This window comes from Antechinus flavipes, chromosome 4 (assembly GCF_016432865.1).
Source record: "Antechinus flavipes isolate AdamAnt ecotype Samford, QLD, Australia chromosome 4, AdamAnt_v2, whole genome shotgun sequence".
Taxonomy (NCBI): domain Eukaryota; kingdom Metazoa; phylum Chordata; class Mammalia; order Dasyuromorphia; family Dasyuridae; genus Antechinus; species Antechinus flavipes.
In genome coordinates this window covers 388,870,113-388,891,330 of record NC_067401.1, presented here as the reverse complement: position 1 = coordinate 388,891,330, position 21,218 = coordinate 388,870,113, and the positions used below count along the sequence as shown (strand labels likewise).

General features: G+C 37.8%; 1 protein-coding gene across 6 annotated transcripts in view; it reads left to right on the top strand.

Annotated features, from left to right (window-relative positions):
* Positions 1-3,217: 3,217 nt before the first annotated feature.
* CAMSAP2 (calmodulin regulated spectrin associated protein family member 2) overlaps positions 3,218-21,218 on the top strand; it is a 142,290-nt gene continuing 124,289 nt past the window's right edge. Inside the window, exon 1 of one of the 6 annotated variants that reach the window (XM_051998684.1) lies at positions 3,218-4,554. In XM_051998684.1, the coding sequence (XP_051854644.1) occupies positions 4,413-4,554 (142 nt within the window). In that variant the 5' untranslated portion in view covers positions 3,218-4,412. The remainder of the gene's footprint in view (positions 4,555-21,218) is intronic. The other 5 variants (XM_051998685.1, XM_051998680.1, XM_051998682.1 and 2 more) reach the window with 5 other exon arrangements.

Here is a 21,218-nt window from a genome sequence, read left to right as displayed (position 1 = left end):
GAAAGAAAACACTTTTGGAGTTTTGGGAAGGGCTGTTGTCATACCTGGGAATGGGAGGGTCTGGGATCTTATTTTCAATCCAATAACTGACTCACAGTCTGACTCTGGATAAGTCATTTTGATGCTTCATGTTTCTGTAGCTGTAAACTCTAATACTAGCCTGATCTCTTAAGACCTGTTGTGAAGGTTAATGAGGTAATCCTCATAAAGGTTTTTAGTTCTTTAGATTAAAGGTCCTAATATACTTAGAAAAAAAATTGGAATGATTCTTTAAATTGTCTTCTGATCCAAAGTACTAAAAGAAAAATGATCAATTTGAAATAAAATATCTTTAATATCATATCTGTTTTCTCAATAGAATTAGGGATTTGGATTGAACCTGTAATTTCTTGGATATAATGAACTCCTGGGTGAAAAGACTCCATCTACTTATTTGGGTCAACACATTCTCTGTACTTCAGTAGTGGAAAATTATGAGTAAAGTATAAGGGTTATAAATAATGATTTCATTACTAAGCATTGCTTAGAAGAAATTTTGCCATCTGGATTCAGTCATATTACCCCAATAAAGATATTATATAATTTAAAATGTTTAACTCATAACCAGTTTAGAAATAAATGTAACTCCATGGAACATAGATCAATTTTAAGAAACCTTTAATGGAAATGTATTGTAGAAAGCTCTAACTTAGGTGAAAAATTTTTTTATTCTTATTTTATTAAACGGTTCCAAATTATAAAGGAAAAAACCTCCAACAAACCAGTTGCTCTTCAGCCAATATAAATCCCTAAATGGGTTAAAAATTTTTCTTCTTCCAGTTGCTCCGATTTAAAGCTGACATTGTCTCATTGAAGAGAGTCCTCTTGTAGGCATCTCTGACACTACTTTAGACTCTTGATTCTCTTGCACTTCAAGGGAACCTCTGCACTTTTGTTTTGGAAATATAAGACCTGTGTAGAGGGGAATGGGCTTCAAAGGTTTCCCTATAGGCAGCTAGATAGCATAGTGCACAGAATACTGGGTCTGGAGTCAGGAAGACTCATCTTCCTAAGTTCAAAATCTGGTTTCAAATGCTTACTAGCTATGTGACAAGCTGTGCGGGACTAGACAAGTCACTTAACTGTTTCCCTTAGTTTCCTCCTTGGTAAAATAAGCTGGAAAAAGAAATGTCAAACTACTCCAGTATCTCTGCCAAGAATACCCCAAATGGGGTCATAGTTAGAAAAGGCTGAAAAATGACTTAACAAAATAAATATATTTCATCACTTCTAGAAGACAGAGAATGAAGAGTGAGGAAAAGAACCAGGAAAGTTGACCAGCAAGTATCTTCTCTAGTAAGCTACTTTTCCAAGGAAAAGAGATGAACTTCTGAAAGGGAGAGCTGTACATAGTGATTTCCTGATAGACATTCTAGACAGACTGGCATCAGAGACACAATGGGCAGGAATTTCCTGAAAAAAATAACTACATATCTTTTAAAGGCCATAACAGAAAAAAATATTAGATTGCATTCAAAAATTTTCAGTTTTTGAGAATTATTCTGAAGATTCTGTAACAAAGAATTACCTATTAAGATGTCTGGCTGGCTGAAAATAGATCCTACTTTGTACTCAAGGTGTGTCTGTGTTAATCTTCCCCGTTCTGACCCCAAGTTGTCTGACAGTCTACTTGTAAGTAAAAGCTTTCTACTACTATGGCAAGTTTTTGTGTCCCTACAACACACTCCAAACTAATTGGGGTCAAAGGTAATACTATTACCATGGGATGTATCACCACTGTACCCAAAACTATTGTCAAAACAACTTTTTTCTCTTTCCTTTGTCAGTTCCTCCAAATGTTAAATCAGTTTTCTCCAAATTGGCTTGCTGATCTTTCAGGCCTTGCTAAGGTTTTGGTTTGTTTTAAATAGTTATCAATCTTTTTTAAAAAAAATAATTTTTCAGACTCATTTCTGTTTCAGACTTCTGGCTGACAAGAATTTGAGGCAGCAAGGCTTTAGATGCACTCGAAGATAGCAAAAAACTCAAGAGATTAGAGTAGTGAGATAAACATTATTCCTCTTTCCCTAAAAAAGTTAATCTTCAGACTATTTCTTATCTTCTGGATCTCGGAAGGTGCGGGTATAAGAGCATTAAGAGGAAAAGAGGAACCCTGAGGGTGAACAAAAGCTGAGATTGAAGAATATTGTCCTAGTAACTGAGCCAAAAATTGAGGGCAACTCAGTTTCCAAATTTTCAAAACAGGCACTTTAATTTCAGCCCAGGCTGCTTCTTGATGAGGTGAATATTTTATGTATGTAAATGTAGGATAACCCTGAGCGCCTGATAAGCTGAACTCTTCCCCCCACACTTTATCAATCTGTCAAGTGATCTAACCACGTATTTATGTATGCATATTCTCTCTCTCTCTCTCTCCTTTTCTTCTCTTCTCTTTCCTTTCTCTCGCTCTTCTTTTCTTCTCTTCCCTTTCCTTTCTCTCGCTCTCCTTTTTTTCTCTTCCCTTTCCTTTCTCTCGCTCTCTTTTTCTTCTCTTCCCTTTCCTCTCTCTCTCCTTTTCTTCTCTTCCCTTTCTTTCTTTTTCTTCTCTTCCCTTTCTCTTTCTCCTTTTCTTCTTTTCCCTTTCCTCTCTCACACTTCCCTCCTCTGTCTTTCTGTCTCGGTCCTTTCTTGGTGTCCAACCACTCTATGGGAATGCCCACGAAGGCGGGGATCAAATTTTGTTCTTTCTTCATAACCCCAGGCACAGTGCTAGGCACGGAGTAAAGGCTTAAGTGCTTGTTGCCAGCCTGCTAGAAAAATAGCCTGGAAATTAGGCTCCGAGGTTCCTACTCCGGACAGGATGCGGCCCCGGGAGCGGACACCAGGAGTGAAACTCCCAGGGCTCGTCTGAGATGTTGCCCTACCTCCCTCCTTTAAGCTTCCTCCACTTTTCCTCCCAGGAGCATCCAAGACTGTGAGACCTGGAGCGGAGAGAGTGGGTTCTCCGAGACGAACACTCTTTATAGGCGGCTTATAGGATCCAACAAAACAATTCCCACCCCAAATCTCCCCCTCCGTCCCGTCCCCCTGCCCCCCAAGCTACAGGCTAAACAGGGCTGGGCATGCTCAGTCAGCCTGGGCAGGTTTGGCCCAGGATCACAATGGGAGGGGAGGGAAGCGAGGGCGGGGCGCAGGGGGTGGGGTGGTTGAAGGGGGAGGGGGCGAAGTTGGGTGGGCAGGAGCAAGCGAGGGAGGGAGGGAGGGAGGGAGAGGGGGGGAAGCGAAGAGGCCGGGAAGGAGAGGGCGCATGCGCACGCCCCGCATCTGCTCGCTCCTCCACCTAGTGCGGCAGCAGGAAAACCGCAGCGGCGTCGGCGGCGACGGCGGAGGAAGGGGAGTCCCATCCTGAGGAGGAGAAGGAGGGAAAGGGGACAGAAAAGCCGGAAGGCGAAAGCGAAGAGGACAAGGGTCTGAGTGACCGAGGCGGCCCCGCTAGGGCGCTTGGCATTCCCCGCCCCAGCCTGCGACAGCCACTGGGGAGGAGGACGAGCACGAGCCCGGGGGGCCGCCGGGGCCGCGGCCGGGGCCGCCGGGGAGGCGGGGAGGAGGACGGGGGCGGCCGCCTGCCTCGTGAGCCTCCGGGCCCGGGCCCGGGGCTCCGGCACCTCTCTCGCCTTTCCGCCCAGACGTCTCCGGGAGTGTCTCCCGGGCTGGGCCGGGCCGAGCTGCGTCGGGTGGGCGACCATCCCCGGCCCCCCCTGCACATCCATCCTCCCTCAGTCCTCCTCCTGCTCCTCCTCCTCCCCCTCCTCTTCCTCCCCGCTCCCATCGCCCCCGTTCCCATCGGGCCTCCCCGCCCCCTCAGGGAGCGCGCGGGGGCGCGCGCGAACCCGGGGCCACCCGGCTCCCGGCCCGGCTTGGGGGGCAACGACAGCTTCTTCTCCACCATGTGATTTTTAAGATCTCCCTTCACCCCTTCCCTCGCCCCCTTCGGGGGCATTCGATTCCGGGGCCTCCCAAACCCCCACCTTGCCCCGCTCCGTCCTCAGGCCTGCTGAGGACAGACAAAGAGGGAGGCGACGGCGGCGAGAGCACCCAGGCGGACCCTGCCCCCTCTCCGGCTAGCCCCGCACGGACCCGCGCGTGAACCTCCGAGGGCGGCCCGCGAAAGACCCCGCTCCGCTCCATTCCTATGCAGGGGCGGCGGCGGCGGCGGCGCCGCGGGAGGAAGCTGGCCCAGAGCTTGGACAGCTGAGGTTCTCAGCCGCCGCCCGGCCCTCTGCCCCGGCTCGGACCGTCTAATTAAGCTCCAGAGCGTGCGGACTCCCTCGTCTTCCTCCCCCAGTGTCCATCTCTCTCCATCTTTCCCGGGCGGGGAGCCGGCGATCATGTGAAGGTGAGAAGCGGGACAAGCCCTGCAGCCATCGGGAAAGATGGGGGATGCCGCTGCAGACCCGAGGGAGATGAGGAAGACCTTCATTGTTCCAGCCATCAAGCCCTTTGACCATTATGATTTCTCCAGGGCCAAGATCGCCTGCAATCTGGCCTGGCTGGTGGCGAAAGCCTTCGGAACAGGTAAGTCTTACCGGTGGCTACATGGCTGCCTTTCTGTAGTCGAGTCCCCATTTTTTGTCTGTCCCCCTGGCCACCCATGCCCGGCTAAGTAATACGAATAACTAGAGGCTGTAGGAGGAGATGGTAATCAGGGAAATGAAGTGAAAGCAGCAGTCAGCTGTGTGCCCAGCTGGACCCGGCGCTGAGGATACAAAGAAAGGCAAGAAAGACCAAATCCCAGCTCTCGTAGGTCCTCTGGGCTTTTCCTTGTTTTTAAAAGCAAAATCTCTATTTATTCCTTGGCCAGCTCTGTGTATGTGTGTTTGCATTGAGTAGTATTTTTCCCCTCACTCATAATTTTGATTACACCACCAAGAATTCTAGCTTCTTCCATATAAGAGGAGGGTGGGTGGCGCACAAGTACGGCATTGATTTTGACATTTGTGAGGTGGCAGCCATTCAGGCAAGGTAAGATAGAAGGTTAGTTCTTCTAGAAATACTTCTTTATTATTCACTATTGTCGGGAGCGCCTCTTTTGTTACATTCTGTAGAGTCCATACCTCGAACCTTATTTTGATGAATTTGCAAAATGAGATGCCAGTAATCTGAAATTTGAGACTTTAAAGAATGACTTCTTTTAATTCGCTAGCAGTAATGCAAACTTCCCCCACCCCTTAAATGTTTTTTGTTGATTGATAAGCCTATTTGAAAATGTCAATTTAGAGTTATTCTAAGGTGCATTGGTTGGATGATATGGGAACATAGTATAGTGAGTAGAATTTTGGACTTAACAGCACCCTGCTTCAGGCTGGGTTCTGAAATTTATTAGTTATGTGAGCATGGATAAGTTGTGGGAGGATCAGAGATTTAGAGATGAAAGTTTCTTGGAGTTCATTTAACTTCTCCCTCATTTGACTTCGAAGGGAGGTAAAATAACCTCCTTAGGTCACACAGGTAGCTTCGGAGCCAGAATTTGTGTATTGTGTTTCCTCATCTGTAAAATGAGGATAAATAATGTCAATAGAACTTACCTTGTGGGATTGTTTTGAGGCTCAAATGAGATAATGTCTGTAGCACTTTTAAATGCTTTGTAAAGGTCAGCTATTTGTCACATAGTTCATCCCATTTTTCCAAAACATGGGGTCAAGATCCTCCAGTTAGAATTCTGCAACTGTTCCAGTTTGGGATGCATATTACAGAATGTGTAAAGAACTCTCACCTTTAGTATAAAGATGCTTAGCAGTGAAAGAGTGATTATATATATAATCAGGAGGAGAATTAGGTTGAATCCTGGCTTTGACAACTAACTTTGATCCTCATCTAAAGAAGAGGTATGATACTTGTAAAACTAGTCTTATAGACTTGTTTCTTGGGAAGTACTTAGTAAAACTTTTAAGTACTATTTCAAGGTAAGTTGTTAACTAAGAATTTTAGAGTTCATGATTATTTTCTTAGTTTGAAAAACAACCTGTTTAAAATAGTTCTGATCTGTATGTGTTCATTTTTGAGGATTCTACAACAGGTAAGGTTTGGGGGGAGGGTGAAGTTGCAGAAATTTTACTACTTAAACTTGAGCTAAAGATTTTCAATCCCTACATATTTAGATGAGTTTACATATATGGATGTTCTTAGAAGAAATCCTTTTTCTATGTTTGAAATTGACAGTGATTCACACTTTAATATATTGGTTTTGACAGCACTAAGGATATCTGTTAAACATCATTTCATCAAAATTGACTAAAAATACATTTTGTACTTTAATGTGCCTTTAATAGTTAATACTTGCCCTTTTTTGCTGTATAAAGTAATAAACCATGACATTTATAGTTGCACTTTTGGGTCTCCAAATAATATATAGTCCTTCCAAGTCAAATTAACTTTTACATAGTAGTTTTCTAAGTGATGAATAAGCCAGTACAAACTTTAGTTAGCGTCTCAAAATTTGATATTAGAAGAGCAATATAAAGCAGTCACATTTTTATTCGGACTTATGCAACTATATATTTCTTTTTTAAAAAAAATAAGTTTCGTGGGTACTTTTTGTCAAGTCATCATTCATCATCCCTCATATTGAACCCTTCCTAGTAGCAAGAAAAGCAAACAGAAACATCTAGAGACTTTGTGTGGGACAGGGTATCTACATTGTGGAATTTATATTTGAAATAAAAATAGTGTTGAATTTTCTAGAAATGTATTCAAAGATGAAGGGAGGGGGACAGAATGTGTGTTGGCACTTGTTATGTTTTAATTAGAGTCGAATTTAAATCTATACTGAATGAAGATTAGATCTGGAAGGGAACCTCAGGTGCTTTTTAGGCTAGTGTTCTTATTCTGCAGAGTAGTAGAATAACTACTGAGGACAGTTAAGTCATTTGTTTGGATTTGAATAGGTGACTTCAGGTGCTAAGCATCAGATGCAGAACTTGACTCTTAGTGCCAAGACTCTCACTCTTTTCCTGACTTTGTCAAATGCAGCTATTTTCAGATGGGGCACTTTTCAGGCTAGAATAAATCTTAAATTTATAGGCATCATTAAATTAAATAGATATCAGTCTTAAAATATTTTTTCTTTTTTAATAAGACTTTGTGAAAAAGTTATTTTGTGTTTTTTGAAAAAGTGATTTTAAGCCTTAAAAAGGCCTGGACAAGCTCAAACAGCTACTAATTGTAAGTGCGAAGTTTTAATGTATTTTTATGTATTGGGGGAAAGCCTGACATAAGCAGAATTTTTCTTTCTTTTTCTTTTTTTTTTTTTTTTCTTTATTTTGAAGTTTATTTTTTTTCCTTTTTTTTTTTTTATTTAATGATTACTTTATAATGACAACATTATTCCTTGCACTCGTTTCTTTTCCGATTTTTTTTTCCCCCTCCCTCCCTCCACCCCCTCCCCTAGATGGCAAGCAGTCCTTTATATGTTGGATATGTTGCAGTATATCCTAGATACAATATATGTTTGCAGAACCGAACAGTTCTCTTGTTGCATAGGGAGAATTGGATTCAGAAGGTATAAATAACCCGGGAAGAAAAACTAAAATGCAGATAGTTCACATTTGTTTCCCAGTGTTCGTTCTTTGGGTGTAGCTGCTTATGTCCGTCATTTATCAATTGAAACTTAGTTAGGTCTCTTTGTCAAAGAAATCCACTTAGATCAAAATATGTCCTCATACAATATCGTTGTTGAAGTGTATAATGATCTCCTGGTTCTACTCATTTCACTTAGCATCAGTTCATGTAAGTCTCGCCAGTCCTCTCTGTATTCATCCTGCTGGTCATTTCTTACAGAACAATAATATTCCATAACATTCATATACCACAATTTACCCAGCCATTCTCCAATTGATGGGCATCCATTCATTTTCCAGTTTCTAGCTACTACAAACAGGGCTGCTACAAACATTTTGGCACATACAGGTCCCTTTCCCTTCTTTAGTATTTCTTTAGGATATAAGCCCAATAGAAACACTGCTGGATCAAAGGGTATGCACAATTTGATAATTTTTTGGGCATAATTCCAGATTGCTCTCCAGAATGGTTGGATTGGTTCACAACTCCACCAACAATGCATTAGTGTCCCAGTTTTCCCGCATCCCCTCCAACATTCATCATTATTTTTTCCTGTCATCTTAGCCAATCTGACAGGTGTGTAGTGGTATCTCAGAGTTGTCTTAATTTGCATTTCTCTGATCAATAATGATTTGGAACACTCTTTCATATGAGTGGTAATAGTTTCAATTTCATCCTCTGAAAATTGTCTGTTCATATCCTTTGACCATTTATCAATTGGAGAAAGGCTTGATTTCTTATAAATTTGAGTCAGTTCTCTATATATTTTAGAAATGAGGCCTTTATCAGAACCTTTGACTGTGAAGATGTTTTCCCAGTTTGTTGCTTCCCTTCTAATCTTGTTTGCATTAGTTTTGTTTGTACAAATAAGCAGAATTTTTCCTAACATAATTTTGACTTTTGGTGTGAAAGAAGGTATTAACTGTCACTAAAGAGGTTTGGATGAGCAAATATAGTCAGTTACTTTGGTCTTGCTCTCAGAATGGACAAAAAAACTTATTCATGCTGGAGATGAGCTGCCTTAATCCTTTATGGAGATTCTTTAGGTTAGCAGGAACCTTCTGCTCTAATAATGGGCAGAGTAAAGAGAGCTGACTTTTCAGATACAGCAAGATCTGGGTTCAATTTCAGCTTTTGACACATTCTAGCTTTGTAATCTTTGAAAAGTCATTTTATACCTTTTAGTGTCTAAGACTAGAAATTGTAGAGAAAGGGATAAGTATAATCCCTGTTGTAGTTCTGCACGCTAATGAAATTACAAGCAATGGTAGGAAAATTGACAATTTGTTTTCAACTCATCTTTCCCTACTTACTCTTTTAACATTGTAAATAATTTCCTTTTCTTTCCTTTGTAAGGTAGAACATGGGGCAGGAAAACAGTAAATAGTAATTGTGGGAGGTCCTTCCTATTAAGCTGGAAAGGTTTCTCAGAAAAAGACCCCATAGAATTAGATGAAATTTCTGAGGGTGTGTGTGTGTGTGTGTGTGTGTGTGTGTGTGTGTGTGTGTGTGTGTTGTATGTATGTCCTCTAACCCTTTCATTTTACAGATCAGTTAATTGAGATATCCAGAGTGTTGTAAAGTGACTTGTTTCATGGGGAAGTCCTCACATGCTTGCCATCGTACCACACTGCCTTCAAATACAGTATATTGATGAACCTTACAGTATAACATTTGCAAACTCAAATACATACAGAATAAGTGCAAAATAAATTTGTTTGTTAAATATGAGGTACTTAAGGAGGGAGAGCTCTGTGAGGTACTAACAGTTGGAAGGTTTTATGTAGAAGGTACTTGCTTGAGCTGCATCTTTTTTTTTTTTTTTCAATTATCAGTAGTATTTTAGTTTTCTAAATACACATAAAGATAGTTTTCAGCATTCATTTGTAAGGTTTTGTTTCAAATTTTTCTCTCTCCCTCTTTTACTTTCCTCCAAGACAACAAGTAATCTGATATTGGTTAAATGTGCAATTAAAAAAAGAAATTTTTATTGTGTGCAAGAAAAATCAGACCAAAAGGGAAAAAACCAAGAAAAAGAAACAAACAAAAAGATAAAAGTGAAAATGCTATGTTTTGAACCATAGTCAATCTTTGAATTTGGATGGTATTTTCCATCCCAGGTCTATTGGAATTGTTTTGAATTGCCTCATTGTTGAAAAGAGCTAAGTCCATCACAGTTGATCATCATATAATCTAGTTACTGTGTACAATGTTCTCTTAGTTCTATTGAGCTACATCTTAAAGTAAGGGATTCAGTGATGCAGAGGTGAGCAAAGAGTGGAAGAGAGTTCATGCCAAGGCATGAAGTTTGTGAGAGAATGCATGTGAAAAATGGGGAGAAGGCCAGTTTGGATGGATTGTAGACTGTGGAAGGAAAAATAATGTTTAATAAATAAGCTAGAAATGGAGGTTGAAACCAAGTTGTATAAGGCTGTAGAGGTCCAGTATAGCATATTTTATTCTGGATGGAATAGGGAACCACAGGTTCGTTGAGTAAAGGAATGACATATTTTGTGTTAAGAAAAATCACTTTGATGACTGTGTTGAAGGATGGATTAGAGTGGTGAAAGTCCAAATAGGAGACCATTTCAGTAGTCTAGACAAGAGGCAATGAGAAACCGAAGTAAGGCGTCATCTATCTGAGTAGAGAGCAGGAATTGGGTGTGAAAGACTTGTGGAAATAAACAGCAAAATTTGGTAACTGATTGGTTATGTGGGATGAAGGGTGGATGAAGAGTTGAGGATGTAATGCCAAGGTTATGGGCCTGGGAGACTATAGAAGTATTTTGGAGAGTTTGGAAGATGTTTGGATTTTGGAGAAAGATAAGTTTTTGTTTTAGACATTCAGTTTGAAACTAGTTTGAAATATTTATGTGGGCTAAAATTTAGGAGAAATAACTGGTTGCACATATAGATCTATGAGTCATCAGCACAGAGATAATTTAAAACTATAGGAATTGAAGAGAGTGTTGAGAGAATGTGTACAGAGAAAAACAAGGATCCTAGAACAGTCTTGTTGAGAGAATGTGTAGAGAAAAACAAGGATCCTAGAACAGTCTTGTTGAGAGAATGTGTAGAGAAAAACAAGGATCCTAGAACAGTCTTGTTGAGAGAATGTGTAGAGAAAAACAAGGATCCTAGAACAGTCTTGTTGAGAGAATGTGTAGAGAAAAACAAGGATCCTAGAACAGTCTTGACGAAGCACTTGCAGTCAGAGGGCTGGGTTTGAAGAATGAACCTGCAAAAGAGACTGAAAGGGAGGTCAGACAGAATATAGGAGAAGTAGTAGAGAGGACATAATGGAAACCTGTAGGAGAAGGGAGAAGGAGGGTGGTTGACAGTGTCAGACGCTCAGAGAGGTCAAAAAAGGTCAGGACTGAGAAAAAAATCACCAGATATGGCATTTCTGTGATTGTAACTGCAGAAAGCATATTAATTGAATGATGAGAATGAAACAAGTAAAAAAAGTGGAGGCTGACACTTTAGGAGAGAGGTTCAGTGTTCAAAAACAAAAAAAGTGTTTTTTGAATTCTCTTAGTAGTTCTTTGACAAAATCAATTTGACCTAGATGTATGATTTATGCTAAGAACCTTTTGAAAATAAAGAGTATCATATCTTCAGATGTGGTAAAATGTTAGTGGTTGTTAAGCTTTTTTTTTTTTTTTTCCAGTTTCAGCACATTATAAAATGGAATTTTCTTCATAGAAACTTGTTCTTTTCTTGGGTTTATCAGCTAGGACTAGAAAAGTTCTAGTCTTTGGTAGGACTAGAATAATCCTAGCTGGCAAATCTAAGAGAAAAACAAGTTATTATGAAGGAACTTTTCATTTCCCCATAGCTAGTCAGTTGACAAGTCATTTTTCGGTTTTATGTCTATAATACTCTTTCATCTATCCTTTTCAGTCCTGTCCATTCCTTTCTCAGTAATCACAAGGCTATTCATCTAGGCTATCGTCTTCTCTTTCATAGGTTATTACAGTAACTTCCTTTTCTTCCTGATATTCACCTTTCCTTTTTTCACAGAGCTACCAAAGTGATCATAGATTTAGAATAGGAAAGGACTTTTGGAAATCTTGTCCTTGGATCATTGTAATGATGAAATAGCCAAGTCAACTCAGTATTACCGTTACTGTGTACAATGATTTCTTGATTCTACTCACTTTAATCTGCATCAGTTCTTGTAACTTTTTCTAAGTTTTCCTGATTGCACAAAAAGTCATTTGTTAAAGAATGCTTCTCCTCCCCGCCCCCCAGTGATAATTTAATTTAATGTAAGCACTTGTTTGCCTAGTAGATTCAAAATGTCAAAGAAATAGATATTTTATTGGCTATGATATTTTTTGAATATGTGTAAAGCATTGCAAGGCAGAGATACTATAGGAAATTCAGACTAGTGAGCATCCTGTCTGCCAGAAGTTTATGGTTTATCCTGTCTGCCGGAAGTTTATGGTTTACATGGAAAAACTATTGCTGACCAGTATGTAGGGGTCTCATGAGGGAGAAACCCAGTCTCTTAAGTCATCTTTGATTAGCTATTAAAGAGAAAGTGTCAATTGAGGTATGCTTTCAGAATAACCTAGAATAGATAAATGGAGGAAGGCAGAAAAATACAAAATACATTAATAGAATAGTCCAATATGGTTAGAGCATTGGATAAGATATTCATCAATTTGTGTGAACAGATACATAATGTTTCTATATCTGTACATTGGTATGTGGGAATTAAGGCAGAAAAGATACAGTTTTTGTGGTGGTATGATTTTCGAAGACCTTTGTGTGTTAAGCTAAATAAGGAGTTTGGATCTATTTCCTGTTCAAAAAATTTTACTTGTTTCCCACCATTAAACAAAGAGATATTTTACTGTAGTTTATTAAGATTTTATTATAATTGCATAGTATAGTACTTGAGGCTTAAAAAAATTAATAAATCATCCCTTCCAGACGTATAACATGCTAAAATGAAACAATCTCTTTTTTAAAGAGCATATTATTCTTAGAAGATATGTACATATAAAAGTACAAATTGTGTATAATGAAATTTTGTGGAAGAGGTGCTAGTAGCTGGGAGGATGAATGTTGGCAAGGTTTTCTATAGAAGATGTGGTGTTTGAGTTGAAGGGAAACACCTTGCATCCTTGGGATAGGATTCTAGGAAAGGGGAACAACCCATTTAAAGAAATAGAGCAGGAAATGGAATGTTATGTGCAAGGAATAGCATGAAAGCTAGTTAGACTAGATTGGAGAATGGAAAACACAGAAATATATAATAATTTTTTTGAGGGTTTCACTCTCCTTGTCACCCAGATTTGCAGCTCATCTTGCTTAGCCTGCATATCTCATCAGATGGTACGCATTGCATTTGTACTTTCACAACATCTTGAAAATTCTCTTCTATTTACTCAACTACCACTTTAGTTCAGCCTGTCATTATTTCATGCTTTTCTTGCTTCAAGTCTTTCCCAACCTTGTTCCATCCTCCACACGGCTGCCACAGTGATTGTCCTTAAACATAGGTCTTTACATGTTATTCCCTCACTCAGTAAATTTTAGTGGCTTCATGTAACTTGTACATTAGAAATGCCTTTTATCTCAGATTTCAATCCCTTACAATTAGCTCTGTTCTTATTTCCAGCCATCTTTTGGATTACTCTCTTTTGTACACACTAAGTTCCAGCCATTTAAGTTGTCTTATTCCTTCTTACATATAACTTTTAGTCTCCTTCTGTCTCTTTACCTTTGCAGTGGTTAGTCCTGATGTCAGAAATGTGCCTTCTCCTTACCTCTGCTTCCAAGGATCCTTCATCAGGGTTCTGCTCAAGTGCTACTTTATATTTAAAGCTTGATCCCTCAACTTTTTAGTGCTTTCCTTCTCAAATGTTCTTGTATCTATTTTGAATGTACGTACACACACATTCTTAGATATGTACATATGCAGCTAGACTGGATGTCTCAGTATTTTACTTAGGTCATTTTGTGTTTAGTATATGACAATAGTATCTGATACATGTTACTTTAATAAGTACTTAATAAATAATAAATAAATAAATAATAAATAAAAGTGCTTTAATAAATACTTAGTGATTATTGACTAAAGCAAGTTGGAGCTAAATTGTAAAAGGCTTTAAACCTTGTACTTTGTATTATTTGATACTAGAGGTAAAAAAGTTTTTGGAGTTTGGGAAAGGGGTGACATGGTTAGAATGTGCTTTAGTTAAATAATTTTGGTATTTGTAAAAGAGATAGATTGGAGAGGGGAGAGTTAAGACAAGGAAATCTATAGGCTACTGCAGTGGTCTAGGTGACTGAACTAGGGTGAAGTTGGAGAGAAGGGTTTGGATGTGAGAGATGTGGAGGTAGACTCATCAAGACTTGTCAACTGATTGGTGTGGGGTAAAGGTAATTTTTTTTTAAAATTTTATTTAATAATTACTTTATATTGACAGAATCCATGCCAGGGTAATTTTTTTACAACATTATCCCTTGCACTTATTTCTGTTCCGATTTTTCCTCTCCCTCCCTCCACCCCCTCCCCTAGATGGCAAGCAGTCCTTTATATGTTGGATATGTTGCAGTATATCCTAGATACAATATATGTTTGCAGAACCGAAAGTTCTTTTATTGCACAGGGAGAATTGGATTCAGAAGGTGAAAATAACCCAGGAAGAAAAACAAAAATGCAGATAGTTCACATTCGTTTCCCAGAGTTCTTTCTTTGGGTGTAGCTGCTTCTGTCCATCATTTATCAATTGAAACTCAGTTAGGTCTCTTTGTCAAAGAAATCCACTTCCATCAAAATATGTCCTCATACAATATCGTTGTATGAATGTATAATGATATATATATATAATGTATATATGTATATAATGAATGTATAATGTATACGAAGTGTATAATGATCTCCTGGTTCTACTCATTTCACTTAGCATCAGTTCATGTAAGTCTCACCAGTCCTCTCTGTATTCTTCCTGATGGTCATTTCTTACAGAACAATAATATTCCATAACATTCATATACCACAATTTACCCAGCCATTCTCCAATTGATGGGCATCCAATCATTTTCCAGTTTCTGGCCACTACAAACAGGGCTGCTACAGACATTTTGGCACATACAGGTCCCTTTCCCTTCTTTAGTATTTCTTTGGGATATAAGCCCAATGGAAACACTGCTGGATCAAAGGGTGTGCACAATTTGGTAACTTTTTGGGCATAATTCCAGATTGCTCTCCAGAATGGTTGGATTCGTTCACAACTCCACCAACAATGCATCAGTGTCCCAGTTTTCCCGCATCCCCTCCAACATTCATCATTACTTTTTCCTGTCATCTTAGCCAATCCTGACAGGTGTGTAGTGGTATCAGAGTTGTCTTAATTTGCATTTCTCTGATCAATAATGATTTGGAACACTTTCATATGAGGTAAAGGTAATTGATGAATTATAGATAACTCTGAAGTCCTTAACCTTTTTATGAATGGAAGGTTAGCAATATCTTCACTTAAAATAGGGAAGTATGGAGAAAAGGTGAGTTTGGTTAGAAAGATTCTATATTTTGGTTTGAACATGTTTGATGGAACATCCAATTTCAGATATCCAAAAGGCACTTGGTGTTGAAAGCCTAGCTTTCAGGCTATATATGTATGAGAGTCATCTTTGTAGAGAAATAATTTAACTCTTAAGAGCTGAAGTTGCCAAGAGGGTGAGAACAGAGGGTACTTGGATAGAACCTTGGGATACATTCACTGATAAGAGTATGGGACAGTAGATAAAGACAAAGTGAAAAATATTGAAGAATAGTTAGACAAATGGGAGAAGAACCAAGAGAGAGAAGGGAATTGAAAATCTAGAGATTAGAGAATACTTGGAGAGAGAGAAAAAGTAGGTAGGGGTGAGAAAGGGGTTTTTCTTTATCCTCTTTGGAAATTTTCTATAGGAATTTAAATATAATGCTTAATTTTGGGAGGTAGGAGATCTATTCTTATTTTCTTAGATAGTATGTATATATTATCTTGCTTTATGCTATGTCAAGATTCTTTAGCTTTTTTTCTTTTAGTAAATGGGATGTTGATGTTTAGCAGACAAAACAAGTCATTATTTTTAATTAATATATTTTAGTTAGTGGCATAGATTCATTAGTAGTAATTAAACTTGATGCTTAATTGTGATTAGTGATTGTTTATACTCATTTACTACCTTTTCATCTTTGTGTGTTTTTAAAACATCCTTACCCTTGTGATGTCATTTTGAATTATATATTTCTTCTATTTCTTTTCAACCCATTTATTTCCCTTCCTCTCTTGGAGAAGTCCCTTAAGAAATCTGTTCTTTAGATTGTCTCTGTTTTAAAATAAAATATCTATGCATACCAACTTTAGCATTTTGAGATAGGAAAAAAACTCTAAATCAGTCAATAAACTTATTTAGTATATAGTATATGCCAGGCACTATGCTAAGAGCTGAGGATATAAAAACAACAACAACAACAACAACAACAAAAACCAGTCACTCTTGTCAAAGAGCTCACAGTTCACTGGGGGAGATAACATGAAAATAATAGTGTATATACAAGTTATATATAGGATTAATTAGAGATAACTCAATAGAGAGAAGTCACTAGCATTAAGGGGATAGATTCTTGTGGAAGGTAGGACTTTTATTTGTGGATTGAAAAGAGTCAGGAATAGACTTACAGGCATGGGGAGGGGGACAACCACTGATAGTGTATGGGCATTGGAATGTTTGAGAATCCACGGTGTCATTGGGCTGTAGAGGTAAGCATTGGTAAAGTATAGAAGTAAGGTATAGAAGATTGGAAATGTGAGAGAACTTTGAATACTAAATGGGAATTTTATGTTTGATCCTGGAGGTAATAGGGAGGCATTGGAGTTTTTAAATAAAGGAGCTGACATGGTTAAAATTGCATTTTAGAAAGCTTCATTTAATAGTTGAATGGAGGATGGATTGGATTGGGGAAGAGGCTTGAGAGAGGGAAACTAGGCCACAGGCTGTGGCAGTAGTCCAGCTATGAGATGATGAGGGCCTCTCTACCAGGTTGTTGTCAGTGTCAGGAAAGAAGATGGGAATACATACAAGAGATATTCTGAAAGTAACTTCAAGGACAAATCAGATTGCGGGGGCAGAGAAAGAGTGAGGAGTCAAAAATTAATTGTTGGGTGACTGAGAGAATGGTGGTACCTTCCATAATAATAGGAAATGGCAGACAGGAGAGGCTGTTAGGGGAAAGAAACTGAGTTCAGTTTTTGGACATGTTGGGTTTAAGAAGTGTATGAAACATCCATTTCCATATGTCTAGTAAGTAGTTGGAGATGGACATCTGGAGAATCTAGATAAGTAGATCTGAAAGATATCAGCATAGAGATGATTATTGTATCTGAGAGAACAGATGAAATCACCAAGAGAAATAGTATGGAGGAAGAAGAAAACAGGTGCCATTGTCAGAGTCCTACAGGACAATCCATTATTAGTTGCTATGACCTGGAAGATTCAGGAAAGGAGACTAAGAAGGAATAGTCAGACAGGTGGGAAGAGAATCAGGATAGATTAGTAATTAGTGACAACTCTAATTGTTCTAGAGTTGTTCAGGTTAAAAAAAAATTCCTCCCATATAGGAATGTAATTTCTAATATTATCTCTGTTTTGCAGTTAAGGACACTGAAGCAGGGTGAGGTGAAAAGATGCAGATAAAATGCATCAGAGCCAGAATTTGAATTCAGATTTTTCTTGACTCCAGGTTCAGCACTCATTCTGATATACTACACTGCCTTCCTCTTTTTTTATAAATACACATTTTATCATTATTTTTTATTATTATAGCTTTTTATTTACAAGTTATATGCATGGGTAATTTTGCAGCATTGACAATTGCCAAACCTTTTGTTCCAATTTTCCCCCTCTTTCCTCCCTTCCCCTCCCTCCATGGCAGGTTGACCAGTACATGTTAAGTATGTTAAAGTATAAATTAAATACAATATAAGCATACATGTTCTAACAGTTATTTTGCTGTACAAAAAGTGTTTGAAATAATGTGCTATTAGCCTGTGAAGGAAATAAAAAATGCAAGTGGACAAAAATAGAGGGATTGGGAATTCTATGTAGTGGTTCATAGTCATCTCCCAGAGTTCTTTCGCTGGGTATAGCTGGTTCAGTTCATTACTGCTCTATTGGAACTGATTTGGTTCATCTCATTGTTGAAGAGGGTCACATCCATCAGAATTAATTATCATATAGTCTTCTTGTTGAAGTGTATGATGATCTCCTGGTCCTGCTCATTTCACTCAGCATCAGTTCATGTAAGTGTCTCCAGGTCTTTCTGAAATCATCCTGTTGATCATTTCCTACCGAACAACAATATTCCATAGTATTCATATACCTAATTTATTCAGTCATTCTCCAATTGAGGGGCATCCACTCAGTTTCCAGTTTCTGGCTACAAGGAGACCTGCCACAAACATTTTGGCACATATGGGTCCCTTTCCCTTCTTTAAGATCTCTTTGGGATATAAGCCCAGTAGAAACACTGCTGGATGAAAGGGTAGTTTGATAACTTTTTGAGCATAGTTCCAAATTGCTCTCCAGAATGGCTGGATGTAAACACGCATTTTATATTTAGTATTTATAAACACTAAACTATATTTCATCTTATTATATTTGGATTTTTTTTTGAGATTATTATTCTCACTTTACATACAGTTTACATACAGTTTAAAAAAAATTATTTATCATGGTAGCCAAAACAGGAGAATAAAGAGGATAATATAAGAGGAATCCTAAATTCTTATAAATTCTTTACTTTGTAGTTTGACTCCTGGCTTTTTCACCTGTTGCAGGCTACTTGACCTACACTGCAATCTCCTTAATTTTTAAAATGCCTTGCTTCATTCATATATGGGTCTATGCTTACTTAACACTTCAGTAGGATCACATCCTTCCTGCTTAGTCCCCCATTCCCTATCCTCTGTTCTCTGTCTTTTCCCTTCCATCAAATGAAAATATTGAAACAGTATGGAAAAAACTGCCTTTTTTTTTTTTTTTTTTTTTTTTAAAGACTTCTTGGGTACAGACTCCAAAGCCTCTTTATGTGTGAGCTTTGAAAAGCAACTTTTAACTTTTTGTTTTAAATCATTCATTAAAAATGAGATACTCTTTTTTCTTTTTAAAAATGTTCCTTTTTTACATTGCTGTTATTCCCCAATTTTAATCCTCCATCCCTTCCTTGTATCAAAATATAGTTAAACAAAATTTACTAATGAATTAAATGAGTGATAACATATGTCATATTCTTTATCTGTAGTCTGCCACTTTTACTGAGAAAAGATGGGCCTCTGGAGTCCATATTAGTCATTTTGATCTGTTGTATTTTCCTTTGTTATTGTGATTATTGCTCTCAGTTCTACTCTTTAGTTGCCCGTAGGCTCTGTAAACTTTATTGTTTGTTATAATACAGTATTTTATTAAATCTATACCCTCCCCTCTTGTTCTGCCATTCGCAATTTCTGGTCATATGCTTTGTTTCTAGTCTAGCCGCTATGATATCTCTGTTATAAATATTTTGGTTATACACGAGACCTTTTCCTCTTTCTTTGCTATGTTTAGTAGTTAATGCTCATCAGTGTTATCCACTGGATCAGAGTATATAAATAGTCGTTTTAAATTGTTTTTCAGAACAGTTAGACCAGTTCATACTGCTACCATAGTGTCAATTGTGTGTCTTTCTCGTAGCTCTTCATTGATTTTATATTATTTTTTCTAATTTACTAAGAATGAAGTGTGAACATAAGAATTGTTTTCATTTGCATTTCTCTCATTAGTGATTTAGATCATCCTTTCATATGGTGGTTGGTAATTTGTATTAATAGACTTTTGATGAAAAGTGCCATCAGAGAGAACTATGGAGACTGAATGTGGATCAAAGCATAGTACTTTCACCTTTTTTTGTTGTTGTTTGCTTGTTTTTTTTTTCCCTCTTGATCTGATATTTTTATGTAGCTTGACAAGTATGTACTTGCTTTGTTTAGAATAATTGCTTGCTGTCTTGGGAAAGGGGGAGGAGAGAGGGAAGGAGAAGAAAAAAAAATTAACCACAAGGTTTTGCAAAAGTGAATGTTGAAAAATATCTTTACAACATGTATTCTAAAAATTATTAAAATTTATCTAAAAAAGAAAAAAATAAGTTTTGAAATATTTTGTTTCTACGTTATCATTTCATGTGCTTTACACCTCTGTACTATCTTCCACTGAACTTTTCTGTAACAAAGAAAAATAATTGGATCAAAATATTCAATAAAGTGGTCTGTTCTATAGTCCTTTATCTCTTTCTGCTGAAATGAGGGAATAAATCAAGAAGCATTTATTAAATATGTATTATGGGTCAGGTACTGAGCTATAGGTAATAAGGATTCAAAGACAGAAGATGAAACAGTACTTTAAAGAAGCTGACCTTCTACTGAAAAGTATTTTTCAATACCTGTTCTTTGAATTTACTTAGTGTTTACTTGCTTTTTAAAGCATTCTCATTAAATTGTTGTAATAGTGTATGTCATTGTGTTGGTTGTGAATATTTTATTAAGAAATAATACATAAAAGTCTTTTTTTCTTATTTAACATGTATTGATCAACCTGCCATCTGGGGGAAGGGGTGGGGGAGAAGAAGGGAAAAAGTTGGAACAAAAGGATTTGTAATTATCAAAGCTGAAAAATTACTTATGCATATATCTTGTAAATAAAAAGCTATAATTTTAAAAAAGTGTTTCTTTGAATTCCTCCTATTTATTGTTTCTTATTGCATGATACTCTAGAATACTTTTTTGCTACAGTTTGGCTGTTCTACATTTGATGAACAACCATTTTGTTTTTTGCCACTGGTGCCTGCTATAAAATTTATTGGACTTTATTTTGTAAAGCTCTCAGCACAGTGCTTGGCACATAACAAGTACTTTAGAAATAATTCTTCTATGAACAACTTAAATCACTTTTCTTTCATAGCTTTATATTGATATTCAGAATGAATAGATTAATGCACATCTCAGTCAATACTAATTAGTTTGCCTTTTCTCCCAAAGCTCTGTGAATATTAATTTCATTTTTGTCCTCCATTTTTCACCCTATCATTAGCCAATGCACTTCCATACTATCTTCAGATTCTAGAATCCTTCATCTTCTCTCTTCCTTTCATAATCACCACTTAATCTCCTATCACTCTTATATCTGGATTATTTGTACTATTATTCCTTACTCAGAATCCCTTACTCAGAATGTTGTTGAAAAGAGCTGATTGGAATCTTATAATCATTCTGACTTGCTATATTATAATTCAGGTTATCCAACTTCAACCGGGTTTTCACTACAGTAGGGCAGTCCTTTTATTTCTCACTAAAATATTCCTTCTGGGTTTGGAAAAATAGGTACACTAATGCACTATTGGTAGAGATGTGAAGTGGTCCAGCCAATTCTGGAGAAAAATTTGGATCTATGCCAAAAGGCCATACCCTTTGAACACCCAGCAATACTACAACTAGGTCTGTATCCCAAGGAGATCAAAGAAGAAGAAAAAGAACCTAAATATTTTAGTTGGAAACTGAGAGGATCAGTTGGGGAATGGCCAAATA